Source organism: Lontra canadensis, unplaced genomic scaffold (genome assembly GCF_010015895.1).
Source record: "Lontra canadensis isolate GAN:19392208 unplaced genomic scaffold, GSC_riverotter_1.0 scaffold100, whole genome shotgun sequence".
Classification (NCBI taxonomy): Eukaryota; Metazoa; Chordata; class Mammalia; order Carnivora; family Mustelidae; genus Lontra; species Lontra canadensis.
The window spans coordinates 3,400,604-3,424,428 of record NW_022631094.1 but is presented as its reverse complement, the minus strand read 5'-3'; the positions used below and the strand labels follow the sequence as shown (position 1 = coordinate 3,424,428).

At 36.6% G+C, this 23,825-nt stretch overlaps 1 protein-coding gene across 1 annotated transcript in view; it reads right to left on the bottom strand.

Annotated features, from left to right (window-relative positions):
• LOC116855275 (coiled-coil domain-containing protein 7-like) overlaps positions 1-23,825 on the bottom strand; it is a 136,462-nt gene that overhangs the window by 69,752 nt on the left and 42,885 nt on the right. Inside the window, exons 6-10 of the mRNA XM_032837881.1 lie at positions 22,003-22,023; positions 21,668-21,700; positions 14,402-14,568; positions 5,692-5,753; positions 4,508-4,564 (exon numbers count right to left, since the gene is read on the bottom strand). Coding sequence (XP_032693772.1) covers positions 4,508-4,564; positions 5,692-5,753; positions 14,402-14,568; positions 21,668-21,700; positions 22,003-22,023 — 340 coding nt within the window. The remainder of the gene's footprint in view (positions 1-4,507; positions 4,565-5,691; positions 5,754-14,401; positions 14,569-21,667; positions 21,701-22,002; positions 22,024-23,825) is intronic.

The window sequence follows — 23,825 nt, the reverse complement described above, 5'->3', positions numbered from 1 at the left end:
CAAGGTAGCTTTGGCTATTTGGGGTCTTTTGTGGTTCCATACAAATTTAGGATTGTTTGTTCTAGCTCTGAAAAATGCTACTGGTGTTTTGATAGGAGTTGCATTAAACGTGTAGAATGCTTTGGATAACATAGACATTTTAAGAATATTTGTTCTTCCAATTCTAAGTGTGAGACAGGAAACCATTAAAATCCTAGACAAGAACACAGGGAGTAACCTCTATGACATCAGCTGTAGCAACTTCTTACTAGATATGTCTCCTGAGGAAAGGAAAACAAAAGCAAAAATAAACTATTGGGTCTTCATCAAAATAAAAAGCTTCTGCACAGTGAAGGAAATAATCAACAAAACTAAAAGCTAATCTTTGGAATCAGAGAGGATATTTGCAAATGACATATCAGATAAAGGGTTAGTGTCCAAAATATATAAATAACTTATAAGATTCAACACCCAAAAAGACAAATAATTCAGTGAACAAATGAGCAAAAGACATGAATAGGTATTTTTCCAAAGAAACATAAAAACATGCTCAACACCACTCATCCTCAGAGAAATGCAAAACAAATCTACAATGAGCTATCACCTCAGAACAGCTAAAATTAACAACACAGGAAACAACAGGTGTTAGTAAGGATACAGAGAAAGAGGAGCCCTCTTGCACGGTTGGTGGGAATGCAAACTGGTACAGTCACTCTGGAAAGAAGTATGGAGGTTCCTCAAAAAGTTAAAAATAGAACTACCTTATGATCCAAAAACTGCACTACTATGTATTTACCCAAAGAATATAAAAATACTAATCCAAAGGAATACATGCACCTTGATTACCAAGAGCCCAAATGTTCATTGACTGATGAGTGATAAAGAAGATGCAGTAGATAGATGACCTAGATAGATAGATAGATAGAAGATAGATTAATAGATAATAACTGATGATGATGATGATGATGATAGATGACAGACAGATGATAGAGAGAAATATACACAATGGAATATTTCTCAGCCATGAAAAAGAATGAAATCTTGCCATTTACAATTATATGAGTGGAGCTAGAGACTATTACGCTAAGCAAAATAAGTCTGTCAGAGAAATACGATTTCAACAAACAAAACAAAACAATCATGGGGGGGAGAAAAAGAGAGAAAACAAAGAAACAGACTCTTAACTATACAGAACAAACTGATTGTTACCAGAGGAGAGATGGATGTGGAGATGGGTTAAATTAACTCAAAATGGATCATAGATTTAAATGTAAAATGCAAAAATATAAAACTTCTAGAAGATAATATAGGAGAAAATCTAGATTAGGTTTTAAGATGACCTCTGGATACAACAAAACACAATCCATGAAAGAAAAAACTAGTAATTTCAATTTCATTAAAATTAAAAACTTCCATTCTACAAAAGGTACAATTAAGAGAATGAAAAGAGAATACACAGACTGAGAGAAAATCTTTGCAGTTATCTGACAAAGTGCTTATGTCCACAATATACAAAGAACACTTAAAACTCAATAAGAAAGCAAGTAACCCAATTAAAAATGAGTAAAGTATCTGAACAAATACCTCACCAAAGATGGCAAAAAATATGAAAAAATTCTCAACATCAGATATTACAAATTAAAACAATGAGATATCAGTAAATAACTTTCAGAATGGCTAAAATCCAAAATTCTGACAACACCAAATGTTGACAAAGATACAGAGCAACAAGAATTCTCATTCTCATTGTAGGTAGGAATATGAAATGATGTATCCCCTTTGCAAACCAGTTTGACAATTTCTCACAAAACTAAACATACATTTACTATATGATCCAGAAATTGCATTCCTTGGTATATAACCAAATCAGTTGAAAAACATATCCATACTAAAAACCTAAGTTTGCGGCAGCTTTTCTGTAATTGCAGAAAATCAGAAGCCACCAAGATGTCTTTTAATAGATAAACTGATTTTAAAAACTATGATACATCCACACAATGGATTACTATTAATAAAAAGAAATTAGCTATAAAACCATAAAAATCATTAAGCAGGAACCTTAAATGCATATTGCTAAGTAAAAGAAAGACTATATGAATCCAAATATATAACGTTCTTGGAAGGGCAATGCTATAGAGATATCAAAAAGATCAATGATTGCCAAGGACTCAGATGGATGGATGGATAAATGAATAGGTAGAACATGGGATTCAAAACTGAAACTCTTCCATATGATACTATAATGGTGGATATATGACATTATACATTTGCCAAAACCTATAGAACTCTATAGCACAAATACTGAACCCTATGCAAACTACAGAGTTTAGGTAATAATATATCAATATTTGTTCACTGATTTTAGTAGGTAGCACATTAACGCAAAATGTTAATAAAATTTTGTGTAGGGAGTAAGAGGCAGAGAATGGCTATATGGGAACTCTGTGTTTTCTGCTCAATTTTTCTATAGACCTAAAACTGCTATAAAAAAAATTAATTCCATGGGTGGCTCAGTTGGTTAAGCATCTGCCTTCAGCTCGGGTCATGATCCCAAGGTCCCAGGATTGAGTCCCACCTCAGGATCCTTGCTCAGTGGGGAGCCTGCTTCACCCTCTGTCTGCCACTTCCCTTGCTTGTGCGCTCACACTCTCTAATAAATAAATAAGTCCTTTTTTTAAGTTAATTCCATTAATTATGAAATGAAGCAACATCAAAATTAAATAATGGTATAAAAACAGAGTGGAATACAAAGGTAGCTTTTGTCTTGTTGATTAGGCTATGGTATCAAATAGAATTTAGAGAATGGGAAGAGATGAGAATAAAATTTGTCTGGATAAGATGTTTTTAACAGAAAAGAAGTGTATACAAGTAAAACTGAGCAATACTGAGACATAGATATACACCAAAGGAGCCCAGGGACTGAGGCAGCTACAATGGAAAAAGATAGCTCATAGATACAGAGAACATATTGGTGGATCCCAGACATAGGTGGTGGGAGTGGGGTAGGCAAAACAGGTGAAGGAGGTCAAAAGATACAAACTCCCAGTTATAAAATAAATAAGTCATGGAATAGAATGTACAGAATGGCATCTATAGTTAATAATGCTATACTGCATTTCTTAAAGTTGCCAAGAGAGTAGATCTTAAAAGCTCTCATCACATGAAAAAAATTCTTGCAGGGTGTGGTGATACATGTTAACTAGACTTACTGTGATGATCATTTTGCAATTATACAAATATCATACACTTGAAATTAATGTAGTATTTTATGTCAATTATACCTCAATTCAACAGAAAGCAACAGAGAAAGAATATTTTTAAATCATCACTAACATTTCTACTATTATATTTTATTCTTTTGGTTTGGTTGAAGGATATAATCCATCAGCCCGTATGTGGACATAAACACTCCTGGTTTTGTCCATGATAGAGCATCAGGGACTAGAATTATCCTTTCACCTTAAACCGATTAAAATACGGACAAAAATATGGGAAAAGGAAATATTCAGACGTTGGAAAACAATAAGTGCAAGGCAGTAATCTCTGAAGGAAGGAAAACAAAGTAACAGAGCCCTTTGATAACCCCATTTAACTTCCTGAAGTTTCCAGGCCACAGCATTAGGAAAAGGGACCCAAACAGAGTCTATTGTTCTCCTAGAGTTCAGAGAAAAGGTGTAGAGTTTTGGAAGCCCAAAGCAGCTAGAATTCACAAGGCACAATATTAGAGAGAAGACAGCTGCACAGATAGAGAGCTCCATAGATGCACAGAGGGTCTTCCTTGAGGTAGAAAGAAGCTTTCACCATCCACTCCAAGCTCTAGACATCTTTCTATATCTAGTTATTTGGGACTGTCTTGGATCAAAGGGGTCTACAGAACTTGGGAGCGCTGTAGCATCAAGTTGCGCTTGGCTTAAATATGGCAGTATTAGTTGAAAAGCAGAAGCTGAAGGAGGACAGGATTCCCATCAACCTTTTCCAACCAAATCTTATTTTCCACTTCTAAATTGTATTCTATAGCATACATTACATGATTGCTTCAAAATTCTTTCCAGTACTAAGACAAACAAGGTAATTTCTCCTTTCTGTTGCTAAGTAGTCATAAGTTTAACATACTAGTTCTAGCAGCTGTTTATATTCATAAACTGACAGGTACTCAGCTGTTGTCAAGGAATTAGTGCATATGAGATGATCTATAATTCGTAGAAACAAAATCTGCAAATTTATCACTGTTCATCTCAAAAGCCTAGCACTCCTGAAACATTTCAGTAGCATACATACTCCAGTCAAAACTAAAAATTATTCAATCCAAGTGATAGCAAGGTACTCCTCAAAAATAAGTCTATTTTTTGTAGCATTTAGCCTTAACTAGGAATTTCAATGCTTGCTTGATAGCTCAATTGTATGGCTCCAACTCCAGGCGATCTATGTTATTACCATAATAATGACTTTAAATTATAAAAAATTATAGAAATTAATGCACTGAACATAGGTTATTAACACGATAATGCTTAAACAAGTGGAAACTTACGTGGATCAGTTGCAGAAACATCTCTAAATTCTTCAGTTGAGTGAGTTTTTATGAATTCTGAAATAATAGTAAGTTTGTCATATGTTTCAAATATCAATTATATGTATTGAGTTTAAATTTCATAGTTTTTTTTAAATAACTCATTAAAAAGAAAGAAAAACAATAGAACTGCCAACAGTGGAAATCCTCCCAGTCAGGCAACAAATAGAAATATATGAATTTATGAATGTATATATGAATATATATGTATATGTATATGTATATAAATGTATATATGAATGTATATAACAACTAAGTGTTATGAACTCATCATTTTCTCAACAACACTTGTTTTTCCTCTTTTATTCTCTTAGTTAATGTTATCATGATTTAATCTCCCTTCTTTTCATATCCAATCAAGTTTTACCCATTTTACCAGTAAATTTTCTCAAATCTGCCCTTTTTCTTCTTGTTTATTTGTGTTCTAATATAAGGACTTATCATACACATAAAACAAAGCAATAACTTCCCTTTCCTATTCCTAGTCCCCAAATGTAACTTCTACAAATGGCCAGAGTAATCTGCATACAATTGAATCCAACAATGCCACCTCCCTACAAAAAGTCTTCAGTGGTTCCCTATTATATATATTTTTAAAAAAATCCTTAGCACACGATCTAATACCTCTGACTGGCTCTTTCTTACCTTATCCTTACTTATTGCTTCACATTCTAATACCATTCTATTTATAACTCCCTATTCATTCTGTTTGTTCATGCTACATCCTCTTTGTAAAATAGCAGATATTTCCCTTCTTCACTTGACTAAATCCTAGTCATCCTTTAAGGTTGCATAAAATCTTCCCAACTTCCTTGGGTTGAACAAATTGGCTATCTGTGGACTTGCTGCAAATCACATATAACTTTTATCATGTATTACACTATATATTAAAGTGATGCATAATATGTGTGTGTCCTTACTAATTCATGTATTTTACGGTGGCTAACAACCAAGGTTTAGTTTTGTACAACTTCTGGAATCTGAAACATAAGAACCCTTATTAAAAATATCAAACTCACAACTGAATATCTTTTTTAACTTGCTACTGTATAATTTTATGGCTAAATTTTTAAACTGTAAGCTGCAAAATGGTAATGTAATTTAGAAAACCCTATAAATGCTAAACATGTATAAAATATTATCACCTTCAATTATCTGCTGTACAACTTCATTACTATGCACTGTTCCTGGTGAATTTTCAGTATCCCTGTTAAAATTTTAATAAGTACATTTATTTATTATCAGAGAGTAAGAGCTTAAATTATACTTAAGAAATAAAATATATGCTCTGGATATATGTAGTTTATAAAATAAAACTTAACATAATCTTTAACCTTTATTCAGACACCAAGGCAAACAAGTATAAAATCACACTGTGTAATTCTATGAATGCTATATATTCCATGAATATAATTAGGTATTCCAACAATATTAACAACAAAAATAACAAAAGTAAATTGGGTAGAAGCATGACATTTCTTTTCATATTGTGATTATTAAGAGCACAAGTTCTAGAGTCAAACTGTTTGGCTCAAAACTTGTTTTACCCACTTAGTAATTTATAACTTTAGTAAGTTACTTAATCCCTCTTACAGTTTCTTCATCTATTAAAATTGGGGTATTAGAGTACATACCTCATAAAGTAGTGGTAAGGTCCAGTACATGTAAAGTTATAAGGAAAACGCCTGTACACATCAGACACTTCAATTTCAGGTATTACTATTAACATACAATCTGAAACTAATTTTGTACTTTACAATAGATAGCTCAAGTGAGTCTATCTGAGCCTCTGAACTAAGGATCTAGTTAATGGGCACCTACCGGAGCTAACTCAAGTGCCATTCCTTTCATTCCTTTAAATCTAGTCATTGACAGAGATATAAAGTAACTGCATAATAAATAGTAGTCCCTCCCAATTACTCTCTATTTTAACACTATAAAAGGGTTTTTATTATATGTTTAATGAAAAAAAATGGCTATATGTAAACTTTTACTTGGATAAGTTACTATACCAGATATAGTTGGCAATAACAGAATAACAAGGGAACAAATGAGGTGATTTAATTCAGATACTCATAAAGTTACACATATTTATTTACTGTTTATATGTGATAAGAAACATTTAGATGTGTGTAACTAGTTCTGAACTTGAGGAAACCATCTTTCCAGGAGACTCACACAGAAATTATTAATTCATAATACAAAATTACTAGGTAAGGGCATATGTTATTTTATTGTGTTTCACTTTATTGCACTTCAAAGACTGCATTTTTTACAAATTGGTTTGTGGCAACCCTGCACACAAAAAGTCTATCAATGCCATTTTTCCAATAGCATCTGTTCACCTTGTGTCTCTGTGTCGTATTTTGGTACTTCTCAGTATATTTTAAGCTTTTTCATTATTATTATACTTGTTACAGCTATCGGTGATCACTGATCTTTGATGTTTCTATTGCAATTGTTTGGGGGTACCATAAACCATGTCCATATATGGCAGCAAACTTAACAAAACTGTTGTTTTGCTCTGACTGCCCCACCAACTATCTCTTTCCCTCTCTTTGGGCCTTTCTACTCCCTGAGACACAACAATACTGAAATTAGGCCAGTTAATACCTTTATATTGGCCTCTCAATGTTCAATCTACAGGAAGAGTCTCTTGTCTCTCACTTTAAATTAAAAACTGGAAATGATTAAGGTTAGTGAGGAAGATACATCAAAAACCAAGAGAGGCTGAAGGCTAGACCTCTTGCATCAGTTATTCAAGTTCTTAATGCAAAGGAAAAGTTCTTGAAGGGAATTAAAAGTAATACTCCAGTGAATACACAAATGATTAAGAAAGCAAATAGTCTTATTGCTGATACAGAGAAAATTTACTGGTCTGGATAGATCAAACCAGCCACATTTTTTACTTAAACCAAAGCATAATTCTGAGCAAAGCCCTAAATCTTCAATTCTATGAATGTTGAGAGATGAGGAAGCTGCAGAAAAGAAAAGTCTGGAGTTTGGTTCACAAGGTTTAAGGAAAAGCAGCCATCTCCATAGCATGAAAACAAAGGGTGAAGCAGCATGTGCTAATACAGAAACTGTGGCAACTTACTCAGATCTGGCTAAGATAATTAATGAGAGTAGCTACTAAATGACAGATTTTCAATGTAGACAAAACAATCTTTTATTGGGAGAAGATGGTGCCTAAGCTTTCATAGCTAGAGAGAAGTCAAAAGCTTCAAACAACAGGCTGATTCTCTTGTTAGGGGCTAACGCAGATGGTGACTTTAAGTTAAGCCAATGCTCATTTACTATTTTGAAAATCCTAGGGCCCCTAAGAATGATGCTAGAAAGCTTGGAAGATAACAGCAGAGTGGGAGAACCCTAGGTTCACCTGATCCCATGAATACAACTAGGTAACAATCAAATCATCCTAAATACCCCCAGAAGACTGGCAGAACAAATTCTAGAGCTAAATGTAGAGAAGAGGCCACATCAAAGAAGGTAGAAGTAAGGAGATACGGTTTGGGAGAAAAAAAAATTGTGGCCCTGTGGTGGGTAGGGAGCTGCAGTCATAGAGCAGCCCAAGAGACAGAATAGAGCCCATATGGGGAAGATGAATCCCAATAGCAATTGCCTTGAAAAGCAAGAGGGGCTGAATTTTGTGAATTTTTGCAACCATTGGAGCTTGAAACCTGGAATTTTAAAGATCAATGGCTGGGGGAGACCCTAGAGGGCACTGAGGTTACTCTTGGAAAAAAGGCAAGGTCAACAGCCTGTGAACGTACAGCATGGAAACAGTGATCTGAAGAGTGCGTGGGGCTCCCAGGCGGGAGGTTATTTGCTCATCTCCCACCATATCCCAGACAGGCAGTGTGCACAGACCCCTCCAGGAACAAAAGAACTGGCAGGTACTGTGTCCAAAACCTTCCAGATACTGCGAAAACCATTCTAAGAGCCAAGTCTATAGCAATAATGGCCTACATCAACAACAACAAATCTCAAATAAACAACCTAACCTTACATCTACAGGAGCTAGAAAAAGAACAACAAAACCCAAAACCAGCAGAAGGAAGGAAATAATAAAAATTAGAGCAGAAATAAATGATACCAAAGCTTGAGTCTGTCTCTGAGGATCTAGACCCTAATGCTGAAGCTCACTCCATCTCAGGACTGTGACCAGGATCTCTAAGATTTTGACCCCATATCTTCAAGTTTCCACCTTGAACCAGAAATCACCAATCCTGTCCCTGTGGTACTTTTTTTTTTTTTTTTTTTTTTTTTTTAGATTTTATTTATTTGAAAGAGATGGAGAGAGTAGGAGCAGTGGTAGGGACTGAGGGAAAGGGAGAGGGGAGATGACTTCCCCGCCTTGTGCACAGAGACCCAGCAGGGCTGATTCCAGGACCCTGAAATTATGACCTGAGCCAAGGTCAGATGCTTAACCAACTGAGCCAACCAGGTGCCTCTATTCCCCTGGATCTTGAGCCAGTGTGCACCTCAACCACACCAAAGCCCCAGACCTGAAACCCCCTCTCTCATCCAGACTCACTACTACACCCAAGGTCCTGGCCACTAGTCCCATGGTGCTCCCTGCATGTGCCAGCCCTCTCCCACCCTTCTCCTGCCCCGATTACGGTCGAGCCTTCTGCCGCTGCTCTGGACTGAGCTAGCACTGCTGCTCCCACAGCAGCAAGAAGCCATACCACTGCCAGACTTGCAGTAAGTCATTTGGCCATGGCACCATTCTAGTTCAGCACTGCAGCAACCGCACTGGCAGGTGGCCCGACCCAAACACCCTCTGCGGCAAAGCCTTCAGCTGGCGCTCCACACTGCTGAAGCACTGAGGCAGCCACAGCCACAAGAAGCTTCAGCACTGCCCCATGTGTGTCAAGGCATTGAGCATGGCTTGCTGCTAGTTCAGCACCTGCGCATGTACAGCAGCTCTCAGCCCTGCAAGTGCCCAGTGTGTACCAAGGGCATCAGGCAGGACTCAGCACTGTTGATGCACCTGCAACTGCACACTGGCAGTTCCCATGCCTACAGTGCAGCAAGGCCTTCAGCCAGAGCTTAGCACTGCCACAATGCCAGTGCCTGTGCACGCACAAGTGCACACACACACAGACACACAGATACACACACACACACACGGCAGAGTACCCATACCATTGTCCCCACTGCGACAACACCTTCAGCCAGAGCTCCAACTTGCTTCAGGACCTGCAAAGCCACACCAGCGAATGGACCTATGCCTGTCCCCACTCTTGAAGGCCTTCAGTGGGAGAGCTCCTCCCTGCTGCTGCAGCACCTGCATATGCATTCGAAAGTGCGCCCCCTGCCACTGTCAGCTCTGTGGCAAGGCTTTCTGACAAGCCTCTAGCCTCACCAAGCACAAGTGGGTGTGTGAGGGTGTAGCTGCCACCACAGGTCAGGGCCTCAACCCAGCTTCAATGTTGAGGCCAGAGCATGTCTCCCTCCTGAATCCTGATGCTGTTCTTGGCTCTGGCCTGGGTCTCAGCACTGACACCAGCTCTGGCCTTAGTCCTCACCCTAGCTCTGTGCAATACTCCCTCCCAAGTCCTACCCCAAAGTTATTTCTGGTTCTGAATCTACCCTCAGCCCTGACTCTGTCATATCTTCTGACGCTAAGCCTCATCACAAGGCCAGTCCTGACTTGTGGCCAGCCTTGACCATCGATCTGATCCCACACCTATCAGGATCCTGTGCCCAGCCCCAACTCCAACTCTGAGTCTCAGCCTGACCCCTGCTCTCCCACCCATGACACTGTAAGTGCAGCCCTCCCTACTGGCTAGAGTCCTGAGTGAGTATAGGAGCAAGGGACTGGCCCCGTGGCTGAAGGGGGACTCCCAACAATCAAGAGGGCCTGGGGAAGTTGGATGTCATGTTGTTAAGTAAAATCCTCCCACTGCCTCATGAAAAAAAAAAAAAAAAAAAAAGGATATAGAATCTAAAAAATCAAAACCAGATAAACAAAGGAAAAAAAGATAAATAAAATGAAGAGGAGCTGCTTCTTTGAAAAAATAAACAAAATTCCTAAGCCTCTAGCCAGACCCATCAAAAAACAAAGAGAAAGGACCCAAACAAAATTACAAATGAAAGAGGACAAATAACTAACACCACAGAAATATCAACTACTATAAGAGAATATTATGAAAAACTACATGCCCACAAACTGGGCCACCTAGAAGAAATGGCAAATTCCTAGAAACATAAAAACTACCAAAACTGAGGCAAGAAGAAATAGAAAATTTGAATAGATCAATTATCAGTAAGGGGATTGAATCAGTAATCAAAACTCCCAAAGAGTTTTAATGCAAAAATCCTCAACAAAATACTAGCAAACCAAATCCAACAATACGTAAAAAAAAATCATTCACTATAATCAAGTGGGATTTATTCCTGGGTTGCACAAATGGTTTAATATTTACAAATCAGTCAACATGATACATGACATCAGTAAGAGAAAGGATAAAGAAACCATATGATCCTTTCAATAGATGCAGAAAAGGCATTTGACAAAGTACAACATCCATTCATGACAAAAGCCCTCATAAAGTAGGTTTAGAGGGAATATACCTCAATATAATAAAGGTCATATATGAAAAACCCACAACAAATATTATCCTTAATGGGGAAAAACTGAGAGGAAAAAAACAAGACAGGGATGTCTACTCTAAACTAGTTTTATTCAACATAATACTAGAAGACCTAGCCACAGCAATCAGATGACAAAACGAAATAAAAGGCATCAAAACTGGGGCGCCTGGGTAGCTCAGTGGGTTAAAACCTCTGCCTTTGGCTCAGATCATGATCTCAGGGTCCTGGGATTGAGCCCTGCCTTGGGCTCTCTGCTCAGCAGGGAGCCTGCTTTCCTCTCTCTCTCTGCCTGCCTCTCTGCCTACTTGTGATTCTCTCTCTGTCAGATAAATAAATAAAATCTTTAAAAAAAAAAAAAGGCATCAAAACTGGTAAGGAAGAAGTAAAACTCTCACTATTTATAGATGACATGATACTCTATATAGAAAACCCTAAAGACTCCCCCCGCAAAAAACTGCTAGAACCAATAAATTCAGTAAACTCACAGGATACAAAATTACTATGTAGAAATTTGTTGTACTTCTATATCCTAATAATGAAGCAGCAGAACAAGAACTTAATAAAACAACCCCATTTACAACTGCACCAAAAATAGCAAGATACCTAAGAATAAACCTAACCAAAGAGGTGAAAGATGTATACTCTGAAAACCTATGAAACGCTAATGAAAGAAATTGAAGACAACACAAAGAAATGGAAAGACATTCCATGCTCATAGTTTGGAACAATAAATACTGTTAAAATGTCTATAGTATCCAAAGCAATCTATAGATTTAATGCAATCCCTTAAAAAATACTAGTAACATTTTTCACAGCAGAACAAAAAGTCCTACAATTTATATGGAATGATCCTGAAATGATCCTGAATTTCCAAAGCAATTTTCAAAAAGTAAAACAAAGGTGGAGGTATCAAAATTCACACTTCAAGTTATATTACAAAGCTACAATAACCAAAAAAGTAGATTCTGGCACAAAAATAGACATACAGATCAATAGAAAAGAACAGAAAGCCCAGAAATGAACCACAGTTATATGGTCAATTAATCTTCAACAAAGCAAAGAATAGAATACTCAATGGGAAAATCAGTCTCTTCAACAAATAGTATTGGGGAAAATGGACAGCAATATGCAAAATACTGAAAATGGACCACTTTTGTAAAGCATACACAAAATAAATTCAAAATGGATTAAAGACCTATCTATGAGACCTGAAACCATAAAAATCCTAGACAAGAACATTACTATGTCTCTGACACTGGCCACAGCAACTTCTTAATAAGTATATCTCCTGAGGTAAGTGAAACAAAAACAAAAACAAAGTATCAAAATAAAAATATTTTGCACAGTGAAGGAAACAATCAACAAAACTAAAAGGCAAGAGATATAATGGGGAGAAGATATTTGCAAATGACATATCTGATAAAAGGTTAGTATCCAAAATATATATAAAGAAATGATACAAATCCATACCAGACAAAAAAACAATCCAATTTACAAAGAAGCGGAAAACATGAACAGACATTTTTCCAAAGAAGACATCCAGATGGTCAACAGACACATGAAAAAATGCTCAACATCACTCTGCATCAGGGAAATAAAAATCAAAACTACAATGAGATTTTACCTCACACCTGTAAGAATAGCTAAAATTAACAATACAGAAAACAACAGGTGTTGGCAAGGATACAGAAAAAGAGGAACCTTCTTGCACTGTTGGTGGGAATGCAAACTGGTGCAGCCAGTCTGGAAAACAGTATGGAGGTTCCTCAAAAAGTTAAAAACAGAACTATCCTATGAAAGGATACATACACACCAATGTTTATGCAGCATTGTTTACAATAAGCAAATTATGGAAACAGCACAAGTGTCCATCAACTGATGAATGGATAAAGAAGAAGTGGCATATTTATACACAATGGAATATGATTCAGCCATCAAGAAGAATGAGATCTTGTCATTTGCAATGACATGGGTAGAGCTAGAGAGTGTAATGCTAAGTGAAATAAGTCACTCAGCAGAAAGACAAATATCATATGATTTCACGTACATGTGGATTAAAGAAACAAGCAGGCAAAAGTGGGAAAAAAAGAGAGAAAGAAATAAATTAAGAAACAGATTCTTAATTACAGAGAACAAACTGATGTTTACCAGAGGGGAGGAGGATGGGGGTGGGCTGAAAGAGGTGATGGAGATTAAGGCATGCACCTGCTATGATCAGCACTGGGTAATGTATCAACAATTCTGCTGAATCACTATATAATCACTAAATAAAAAATAAAATAATGAAAGTTGAATAAGTCAGAGATCTAATGAACAACCTGGTGTTTACAATTAACAATACTATTGGATACTTGAAATTTGCTGAGAGTGGACCTGAAGTGTTCTCACCACAAAAAAAAAAAGTAACTGTGTAAGGTGGAATAAAATCATCAAAGGTATTCTGTGATGATAACTTGTTCATCTATTTAATTTTAAGACAGCTAAACCTCAAGTATCAAAAGTGAGTGTCAACAGTTAATAGGACTATCATTATAATCATTACTTGAATCTTCATCCCATCTGTCAAAAAAGGCTTATCTCAACTGAAAAATAGGAAATTATTCTTTAGAGCATATCCCTGTCCCTTTGAAATTTTTAATAATGCTATTCATAAATAATTATTTAATGATATCCCAGTTTCCTATTTATTATAGAAGCTACTGAGGGAAGATTTTAAACCCAGATATTCAAAGCGAGCCATGTTTAATAGAACTTTCTAACAACAACCCCATTGGCTACTAGGCATTTGAAATGTGGCTTACATAACAGCAGAACTGATTTTTTAATTAAATGCAACTCAATTTTAATTTTAGTAGCCACATGTGACTAGTGACTACTGATTGGACAGTGCCATTTCAAACTATTAAAAAATTCAGGAGACAAACCATAAGAGACTCTTAATCTTACAAACAAACTGAGGATTGCTGAGGGGAAGGGGAAGAGGGACAGGGTGACTGGGTTATGGACATCGGAGAGGGTATGTGCTATGGTGAGTGCTTAATGATTCACAGACCTATACTCCTAGGGCAAATAATACATTATGTGTTAATAAAAATAATTTAAAACCAGAATTTCACATAGAGCAAGCTACCTATTTGATCTGATTTAGAAACTTTATGTACAGTATAATATCTGAACCATTATCTTACACGCATTACTAATTATATAGCCACTCATTGCTTCGAATTCTATTAACTCTTATATTTCACTTACTTGGCTTTAGACAATGGGGCTCTTGAGGAGCATTTAGTCCGTTGTTTAAGGAGATTTTTCAGTTCTTCTAGTTTTTGCACTTGCTTTACTACTTGTTCAATGCTTAAAGTGACTGTTTTGTCAGGAGTTGGACACTCTGCCTCTAAAAAGGTTTGATCTTTACTTATCTAAAATGGTAAGATTAGCCAGTTATTTTCTTTTCTGAAAAGAAATTTCATCATTTTTTATTTTTTATTTCCTATATTTAAATAACTTTTATAATACTCTTATCTATAGCTATAATCAAATACTGCTATTTCATAAATATAATTTTGAGTAATTACCTAACAAAAGAATTATAGGTAAGTGTTGACTTACATGTCAAAACTCAAATCCAATCTTCGGTTTATTATTTTAATATATAAGAATTTTAAGCAAGTTCAATAATGATTGAAACAGGATCAGTTAAGTGTAATTCAAAATACTTACAAGAGAATTCTAAAGTAATTGCTTCCCCCAAAATCCTAAGGATAGTCTTTCTTAAGATAAATATGGAAAGACACTAATTTGCTCTCAAAAGCAATAACTTCTATTAACTCGCAGAAGTTAATATGTAAAAATCTATGAAACTGGCATTCCTTGGTCTGTCTGGGAAGAACTAAGACCCATTTGGGTGTCTCAAGACTTTTAGAATAGGCCAACCTCCAGAATAATGAGGAATCAGGAAAATCAGTAAGATCCACAGAATAATATGATAGACCATAACCGATATTCTAAGTATTAACTCTGCTTAAACAAAGCTGAGCAAGATGAGCGCCTCCCAGCTTAAAAAAAAAAAAAAGGCACAATTAAAGAAACACAGAAACAGCCAGTAATGTGGAGACATAAACAAGCAGAGTAGCCAAAAAAAAAAAAAAAAAAAAAAAAGAATTTATTTTTTACAAAATGGCAGAGATCCACCCATGTACATATACACTGCCAACTTTAATGATGGGAGGGAAAGTGGAGAAGAAGAAGAGGAAGAGAAGGAGGACAAGGAGAAGGAGAAGGAGGGAAAGGAGGAGGGGGAGGGAGAGGAGGAGGAAAAAGAAGAAGAAGAAAGGAGAAGAAAAAGAAGAAGAAAGGAGGAGGAGAAGGAGAAGGAAGAAGAAAGGAAAAGGAGAAGAAAGGGAGGAGGAGGAGGAGGAGTTGTCATTGTTGTCATCAAGACATAGCCTAAAACCTAGCAAAAAGAAATTCTAGCAATGGGATTTAAAATAGACTTCATTTAGTAACGCCTACTTGTAATGGAATTATGATATAATAGCAGGAAGTATATACCGGGTAATGAACCAGAAGTCTGAAATTGAGGGATGCGGAACAGGTGGAAGGGAAATAGGAGATGTATGGAAACTCTATGGACAAAGGCATGATCCCAAAGAGGGGACATAATTTGGTTTATCAGATATATTGCCAATTCATAAATGGAGTTTAAAAATGATGTAGCAGGTTGCTGGGGGGAAGGGGGTGGGGTTATTATGGACATTGGGGAGGGTATGTGCTATGGTGAGTGCTGTGAAGTGTGTAAACCTGGCGATTCACAGACCTGTACCCCTGGGGAAAAAAATATATGTTTATAAAAAATAAAATTTAAAAAAATGATGTAGCAATAGCCAGTTATCAGTTTATTGCCTTTCATCTAAAAATCCATTCTTCATTGTCCTGCTAATAATAGTGGAACATTTCTCTCTTGACAGGTGTCATGTTAACCCTTTAATAGAGGGTCCTAGACAGTCCAGAAAGAAGCAGCTTTCTTCCTAAGTCTGTCATCTTTCTCTGCTTAATCCGAGGACACTGCAAGGTACACCTAGTAGAGTTCCAGAAAGTTTTGACAGCCCCACCCCCATATGTATCTTCCTCACAAGGTCCCTAGCATGACTTCGCTTGGGCAGCTTCTCCCAGAATTTCTTAGCAAAATCTACCAGTGTAGAACCTCCCTCTGGGAAGCTTTCCAGCATACCACCCTTGTGATATGCTAGAGGTACACCACCTCCCTGGAAGATGGCTTTTCCCAGCACCACAGCACCAATGTACTGCCATCATGGTCAGCTTCCCAGTAAACCCCAGTTCCACCAACATGGCACCCCAGCAAACTTCTCTGCCACTTGGTGGTGACAGCCACTCCTTCTTCACAAGGTGTGGACCTCCTGAGTTAAGGAGAGGGTTAAGGTAGGGCTATTGAGATTTGTTCCTTCCTTAAGTGCTATGCTTCCATCCTATCAGTAGAGGCTGCTCTTTATACCCTCTATCCCTGTATCTTTTAGAGTTGTCTTTATCACTTTATAGGTATTCTCCTGTTATAATAATTCTTTATGTTAAACTTTCCCTATTCAGATTACTGTGTAGTTCTCATCTTTTGATCAGTCCCTAACTGACACCCTGTATTTCTCATTAGGAATTCAATTTAAACGTAAGTACTTTCTGGGAGAAGAGATGATGTCACAGAACTAAAGGAATGTGGAATAGACGATGAGATTATAGGCTATAAGATTTCATCAAAGAGACATACTGGACACAGGTTCCAGCAGAACAACTCTGAAGCTCATAGGCTATATGCTTGTCCTACATTTCTCTGCTATGGCTCACATACGTTATAAAAGCTTTCACATGTATCTTGTTAATGCAACCTGATGACAAGCATATAAAACCTCACCAGCATGTACTAACAATAAAATGTGTCAGCAATAAGTATGAGATTATTCCACAATTCTCAGATCTTAGTGTACATAATAATCCTCTAAAAAACCCTATTAAAAAGGCAGATTCCTAACTTATACACACACAAGAAAACTTTAACTCAGTAAGTCTGACTTGGAATTCTGAAATGTGCATTTGTAACAGGTATCTTGGGCGATATTTAAACATGATCTATCAAATATATTCTAAGAAACACTCAACAAAAGGCAGAAGATAATACAAATACTTAGGCAATGTATCAGATACACCAAATTAAGTAACTATTCAAAAGAATTAATTATGGATCTAAAAACTGAAAAATTTAGATTCTAGATTAGATGTTTACTGAAGATTCCTCTTGGTGAACATGAATGCATAAATCAGGATTTCAGGAATCCCAGAAAAGATAGTAACTGGCACTAAGGTGTAGAAAGTAGATACAGAGAAAAATAGACACGCATGATAGCTATTTAGGTTATAAAATCAAAAGGACTTGGGAATGTACTGAATATTAGGAAATTGAGTTGTCAAGGTAAATCACCACACTTCAGGTTTACCCAACAGGATAAATACTACTGCCATTCACTAAAACAGGAAATACTGGAAGAGATAAAAGTTTAAGTGTAAAAAATTCTTGGTTTTACCAGTTAGAATGGCTAAAATTAACAGGTCAGGAAATGACAAGTGTTGGTGAGGATGCAGAGAAAGGGGAACCCTCCTACGCTGTTGGTGGGAATGCAAGCTTGTGCAGCCACTCTAGAAAACAGTATGGAGGTTCCTCAAAAAGTTTAAAATAGAGCTACCATATGACCCAGCAATTGCACTACTGGGTGTTTACCCTAAAGATACAAATGTAGTGATCCAAAGAGGCATGTGCACCTGAATGTTTATAGCAGCAATGTCCACAATAGCCAAACTATGGAAAGAACCTAGATGTCCATCAACAGATGAATGAATAAAGATATAAAAAATAAATAAATAAATAAATAAATAAATAAATAAGTAGGATGTGGTGTGTGTATATACAATGGAATACTATGCAGCCACCAAAAGAAATGAAATCTTGCCATTTACAATGACATGGATGGAACTAGAGGGTATTATGCTGAGCGGAATAAGTCAATCAGAGAAAGACAATTATCGTATGATCTCTCTGATATAAGGAATTTGAGAGGCATGGCAGGGGGTCGTGGGGGTAGGGAAGGTAAAAATGAAACAAGATGGGATTGGGAGGGAGAAAAACCCTAAGAGACTCTTAATCCCACGAAACAAACTGAGGGTTGCTGGTGGGTGGAGGGAGTCAGGATAGGGTGGCTGAGTTATGGAAATTGGGGAGGGTATGTGCTATGGTGAGTGCTGTGAAATGTGTAAGCCTGATGATTCACAGACCTGTACCCCTGGGGCAAATAATACATTATATGTTAATTTTTAAAAAATTATTAGTTTTTACTCATTGGGTTTGAAGTGAAATAGTCCAGAGGAGTTCAGAAAACTGTTTTGAGCAAGAAGTGTCTATTTCTAAATTACCATTATAAAGGTAATTCTTAAAAGGGAAAACTGGTTGATGTTGCCTAGGGGGAGAAGTTTAGAGTAAAGGGGGAAAAAAGGAAGGCATAGAATGAAATCTTGAAGCACTCCAATATTTATTGTTTAGAAAAGGAAGGTGCTATAAAGGAAACAGCTAAGGAGGTAAAACAATGGCCAGGAAAGTGTAATTCACAAAATTCAAAGAAATAGTGTTTTTAAAATGAGGAAATGATCAACAATGTCAACTATGGCTGAGGTAAAGAAAACTGCATATTGAATTTAACAACATAAAAATTGCAGAGAACCATACAGAATGCTTTCTTTGTTATGGAGAAAGAATCCAGTTGGGGTAGACTGAGAATGCTTTGGAAGTAAGAAGAGTATATATAGTAAATTGATATCAAAAAAATTTAGCTCTGAGCCTGTAAAGTGTGACCCTAAGCTAAACTGTTAAAGTTTTTATAGAAATACACAGACAACTCTAATTGTTCTAATAGCCTTAGTTGGCTCTTTAAAGGACAGAATGCCCAGATTAACCTCCTCACTAAGTGCCTATTTACCAGTTAACAATTTTTTTTATAAAAAACTCAACTAGTTTCATTGTTCCTAAGCTATCTGCAAGGCTTTACTCTCCTCTCTTTTTTCAAAAAATTTTTAAAAGATTTTATTTATTTGAGAGAGAGAGGAAGAACAAGGGGAGGAGAAGAGGGAGAGGGAGGAGAAGCAGACTCCCCACTGAATGGAGAGTCCCACACGGGGCTGGATCCCAGAACCCTGAGATCCTGACCTGAGCAGAAGGCAGACACTTAACCAACTGAGCCACCCAGGTGCCCCTTCTCTTCTCTCTTTTATAAATCTTGGGTTTTGCCTTTATCCCCAACATTATCTAATAACTATTTCCCTTGTAAGCAAATTTGCATACAAAGTAGTTTTTTAAAAATTGGTTATGAACGGCAAAAGAGAAATAGGTCTATAACTGGAGGGAATGCAGCATCAATTAGATATAAGCATATTTAAAACCTGAAAGGAATGACACAATTGATTAGGAAAAGTTTAGTATATAAGAGAGAATGACTGATCAAATTTCTTAAGACCCAAAACAAGTAAGAGAATGAATCTTATGTAGAAAGAAGAAAAATATCTGTTTAACAAGAGCAAAGGAAGGTAGAATGAGCAAGGATATAAAGAAATTTTTGTTTGGTAGCAAACTGAAGGAGTTCTAACCAGTGGCTTGTATTTCAAGCATTTTAAGTGACTGGCTGACAATGAAAATGAAAATGGGACAGAGGGAGTGTGGGATTGAGAGGATAGATGAAAAGGACTGAAATTCATTTTGGAAATGCAAAGGAATTGCAAGGCAGTATTTGGAATAATTATGTTTGAATAACTGTGTCAGTTTCTTCATCAGTGTTTCACAGCTAAACTAAAGGCCCAAAGAGTAAATAACTGAATTTATTCAAGGCTAAATTTTTTAGGCTAGTGAAATGAAAAAAGCAAGAGATAAAGAAGAGTAGGAAGTTAAGAAATTCACTGTTATTAAGGACATATGTTCCAAGCTGAAAAGAAAAATGAGTAAAAAAGACTGAGGAAGGGGCAGCTGGGTGGCTCAGTGGGTTAAGCTGCTGCCTTTGGCTCAGGTCATAATCTCAGGGTCCTGGGATTGAGTCCCGTGTGGAGCATCGGGCTCTCTGCTTGGCAGGGAGCCTGCTTCCCTCTCTCTCTCTCTCTGCCTGCCTCTTTGCCTACTTGTGGTCTCTCTCTCTCAAATAAATAAAATCTAAAAAAAAAAAAAAAAAAAATACTGAGGAAGGTTAAGGTATGAATGAACTAATGGTCTTGTTAAAGTCAAAGAGTGGCCAGAATAGTATGTAAATAATAACTGACAAGATAAAAATACGTAGGTTCAAGAATAAGTTGCCTGAATTAGTGATTTTAAAATAAAGCAATTTGTTAATGATAAGGTCTAGAGTATCACTAGAAGTAAGGGCCAAAGATAAAGAAAGAGATTAGTTCTGGGGAGATGGGGAGTCAAGGAACTCAGAGGCTAGGATTTGGGGTAGGTCTTCATACTGACAGGATTAGGTACAAAAAGAAGAAAGTAAGACAAATCCATGTATAAAACAGAATAAAAAGAAGTAGCAAGATGAAAGAAAGAAGGCAGAAAACAAGCTAGATTGTTCAAGTTGCAAAGTATACATTTTATAAGAAGGGAGAACAGTGGACTTCACCTCAATCCTACATCTCTGGAAAGATAATGACCCATCTATCATAGGCAAAGAAGAGCTACTAACACTCTTCCAATGTCAGCCATATCTATCCTAAAGCAAAGGGTATATACAGACCGTAAAATTCTACTCTGGAGCCAAAGGTAAAATAAGAGGGTGCTAGGAGACAGTCACAATTTCTATCTTTACTTTTTAATTTTATATCCCAAATAAATGAACTTATTTAAAGTGCCTGGGATTCAGTGGTGCTTAATTAGACGAAACCATAAGCACAACCAACGGAGAACAAGAATTATTCTATAAATCACTGAGGCTACCCTAGAAATCATTCTGCTATATTAATAGCATAAATTCTTTCCCAAAATAGAATTAAAAACCCTTAAGATTAGAGACTACTAGCTTTCAAAATGGTCATAAAACATCTGAAAATCTAAAAAAAAAAAAAATCATTAAAATAACATTAAGTTGAAAGAAAACCAAATATAATTTTATAAGTAAATATATTATACAACTTTTTTAAATACAGGAGAAATATTTAAGTTGCTAAGTTTTCTCTTGTCATTCTTTTATGTAAATTAGTAAAAATGATAATTAAATTTCCATTATTTAATTTTAGGAGAAAGAATGTGTCAAACAGAGCATTCCAGATACACGTAGGAATGTAGTATGTAATCACTGAGAAACATTTTACTCTACCCATGTGTTCCTTCTCTACCTAAATTAAAAGATTATAAATAACGATTATTCAAAATTTTATTTCAAATTGATTTTCAGATGAGACAAAATAATTTAATTTACAATTAAGAAATGTTATACTTACCTCTTCCATCTGATTGACCTGTTGTTGAAACCACTTTAAAAAAAAAAAAAAGAAATACTTATTGGCAAGCTATTCCAACATATGGGTACACATGAGTGCATTTGTGTATGAGTTATCTATGAAATATTAGCCCTGAACCAACATCATTATCATTTATCCTAGGGTTCAGAATGGAGCTAATGCAATGTACAACTCGAACATAACATTTTTAAATATACATAGTAGCAAGTTTGGGAGTTCTTTTTATTTCCTCAAAACTTAGAAACCTCTTCCCCATTAATATGTATTTCTGTACTAAATGTTAGTAGGCTTAAACTGCAATATATTAAACATACCTTAAAAAGAGATTCCAAAATCTGGAAAATAAAGTTTTAATTAAAACATTTAAAAATAAGAATTCTTCATAGTGTATGATGTGATGTCTCTATAATTCTCAACCAGAAAAATGTAAATTACAAGTTACTAAAACTATAAATCTATAATCCAAAATTATAATTTTCATAATTACAGACACAGTTTTAGTATATCTTGCATAGACACCTCAATTCTAGAAAAATTTCCATCTCTATAGATCTATATTAGGATAGCCCAAAATAATTCACATATATGATTTCATATATTTTCTTAATATAGGTAAAGAAAAAAATTAGTAGTCCTCTTGGAAGAGATTATTTTCATATAACAGAGAGTATAGTAATAAAAAGCATTATCATAAGAACATTATCTCTTCAATATGACTTTTCTCTGATAACAGGCCTAAAAAATCAAGCTATAAAATACTATACTATTACCTGATTTTTTAATGGAAAATGCAAAAAAATGGTTTGGGAGATTGTGACATAAATTGAATATCCAAAATACCAAGACTTAACACTTAGAAAATGTAATGTTAAAATGATTATGCTTGCCACACAAAATACAAGCCTATTCTATCACATCCAGATAAAAGTCTTTAACCACTTTGTTGAAGAAAAATATTACTACATTCATTCAGGCAATAAAAAAAAAAAAAAAACGTTGGGAGTCAAGATGGCAGAGAAGTAGCAGGCTGAGACTACTTCAGGTTGCGGGGGATCTGCTAGATAGCTTATCTAAAGATTGCAAACACCTACAAATCCAACGGGAGATCGAAGAGAAGAAGAACAGCAATTCTAGAAACAGAAAATCAACCACTTTCTGAAAGGTAGGACTGGCGGAGAAGTGAATCCAAAGCGACGGGAAGATAGATCGCGGGGGGAGGGGCCGGCTCCCGGCAAGCAGCGGAGCAACGGAGCACAAAATCAGGACTTTTAAAGGGCTGTTCCGCTGAGGGACATCGCTCCAGAGGCTTAACCGGGGTGAAGCCCACGCGGGGTCAGCGTGGCCTCAGGTCCCGCAGGGTCACAGAAGGATCAGGGTGTCTGAGTGTCGCAGAGCTTGCAGGTATTAGAACAGGGAAGCCGGCTACAGAGATGGAGCCGAGGAGTGAGCTCACAGCTCGGGCCTACCTTGAACCGGTCGCAGACTCAGTGAGCTCGGATCGTGGCCGGAGGCCAGGCAGATGGGAGTAATTGGGCGCTATTCTCTGAGAGCGCACTGAGGAGTGGGGCCCCGAGCTCTCGGCTCCTCCGTACCAAAGACTGGGAGGCCGCCATCTTCATTCCCGTCCTCCGGAACTCTATGGAAAGCGCTCAGGGAACAAAAGCTCCCGAAAGCAAACCCGAGCGGATTACTCAGCCCGGCCCCTGGTAAGGGCGGTGCAACTCCGCCTGGGGCAAAGACACTTGAGAATCACTACAACAGGCCCCTCCCCCAGAAGATCAACAAGAAACCCAGCCAGGACCAAGTTCACTTACGAGGAGTGCAGTTTCAATACCAAGGAGAGCCGCGGAATTCGAGAGGAGGAGAAAGCAAATCACGGAACTCATGCCTTTCTCCCCATGATTCTTTAGCCTTGCAGTTAATTTTTTTTTCTTTTTCAATTTTTTTTCTCTTCTTCTGCTAAATTTTTTTAACTTTTACCCTTTTCTTTTTTAACGTTTTTTAACTAGTTTATCTAATATATATATATTTTTTTCCTTTTTATATTTTTTCATTATTGGTTTTCTTTTTTTATTTCTTTTTTCTTTTTTCTTTTTTTTTTTTCTTTCTGAACCTCTTTTTATCCCCTCCCCCCCCC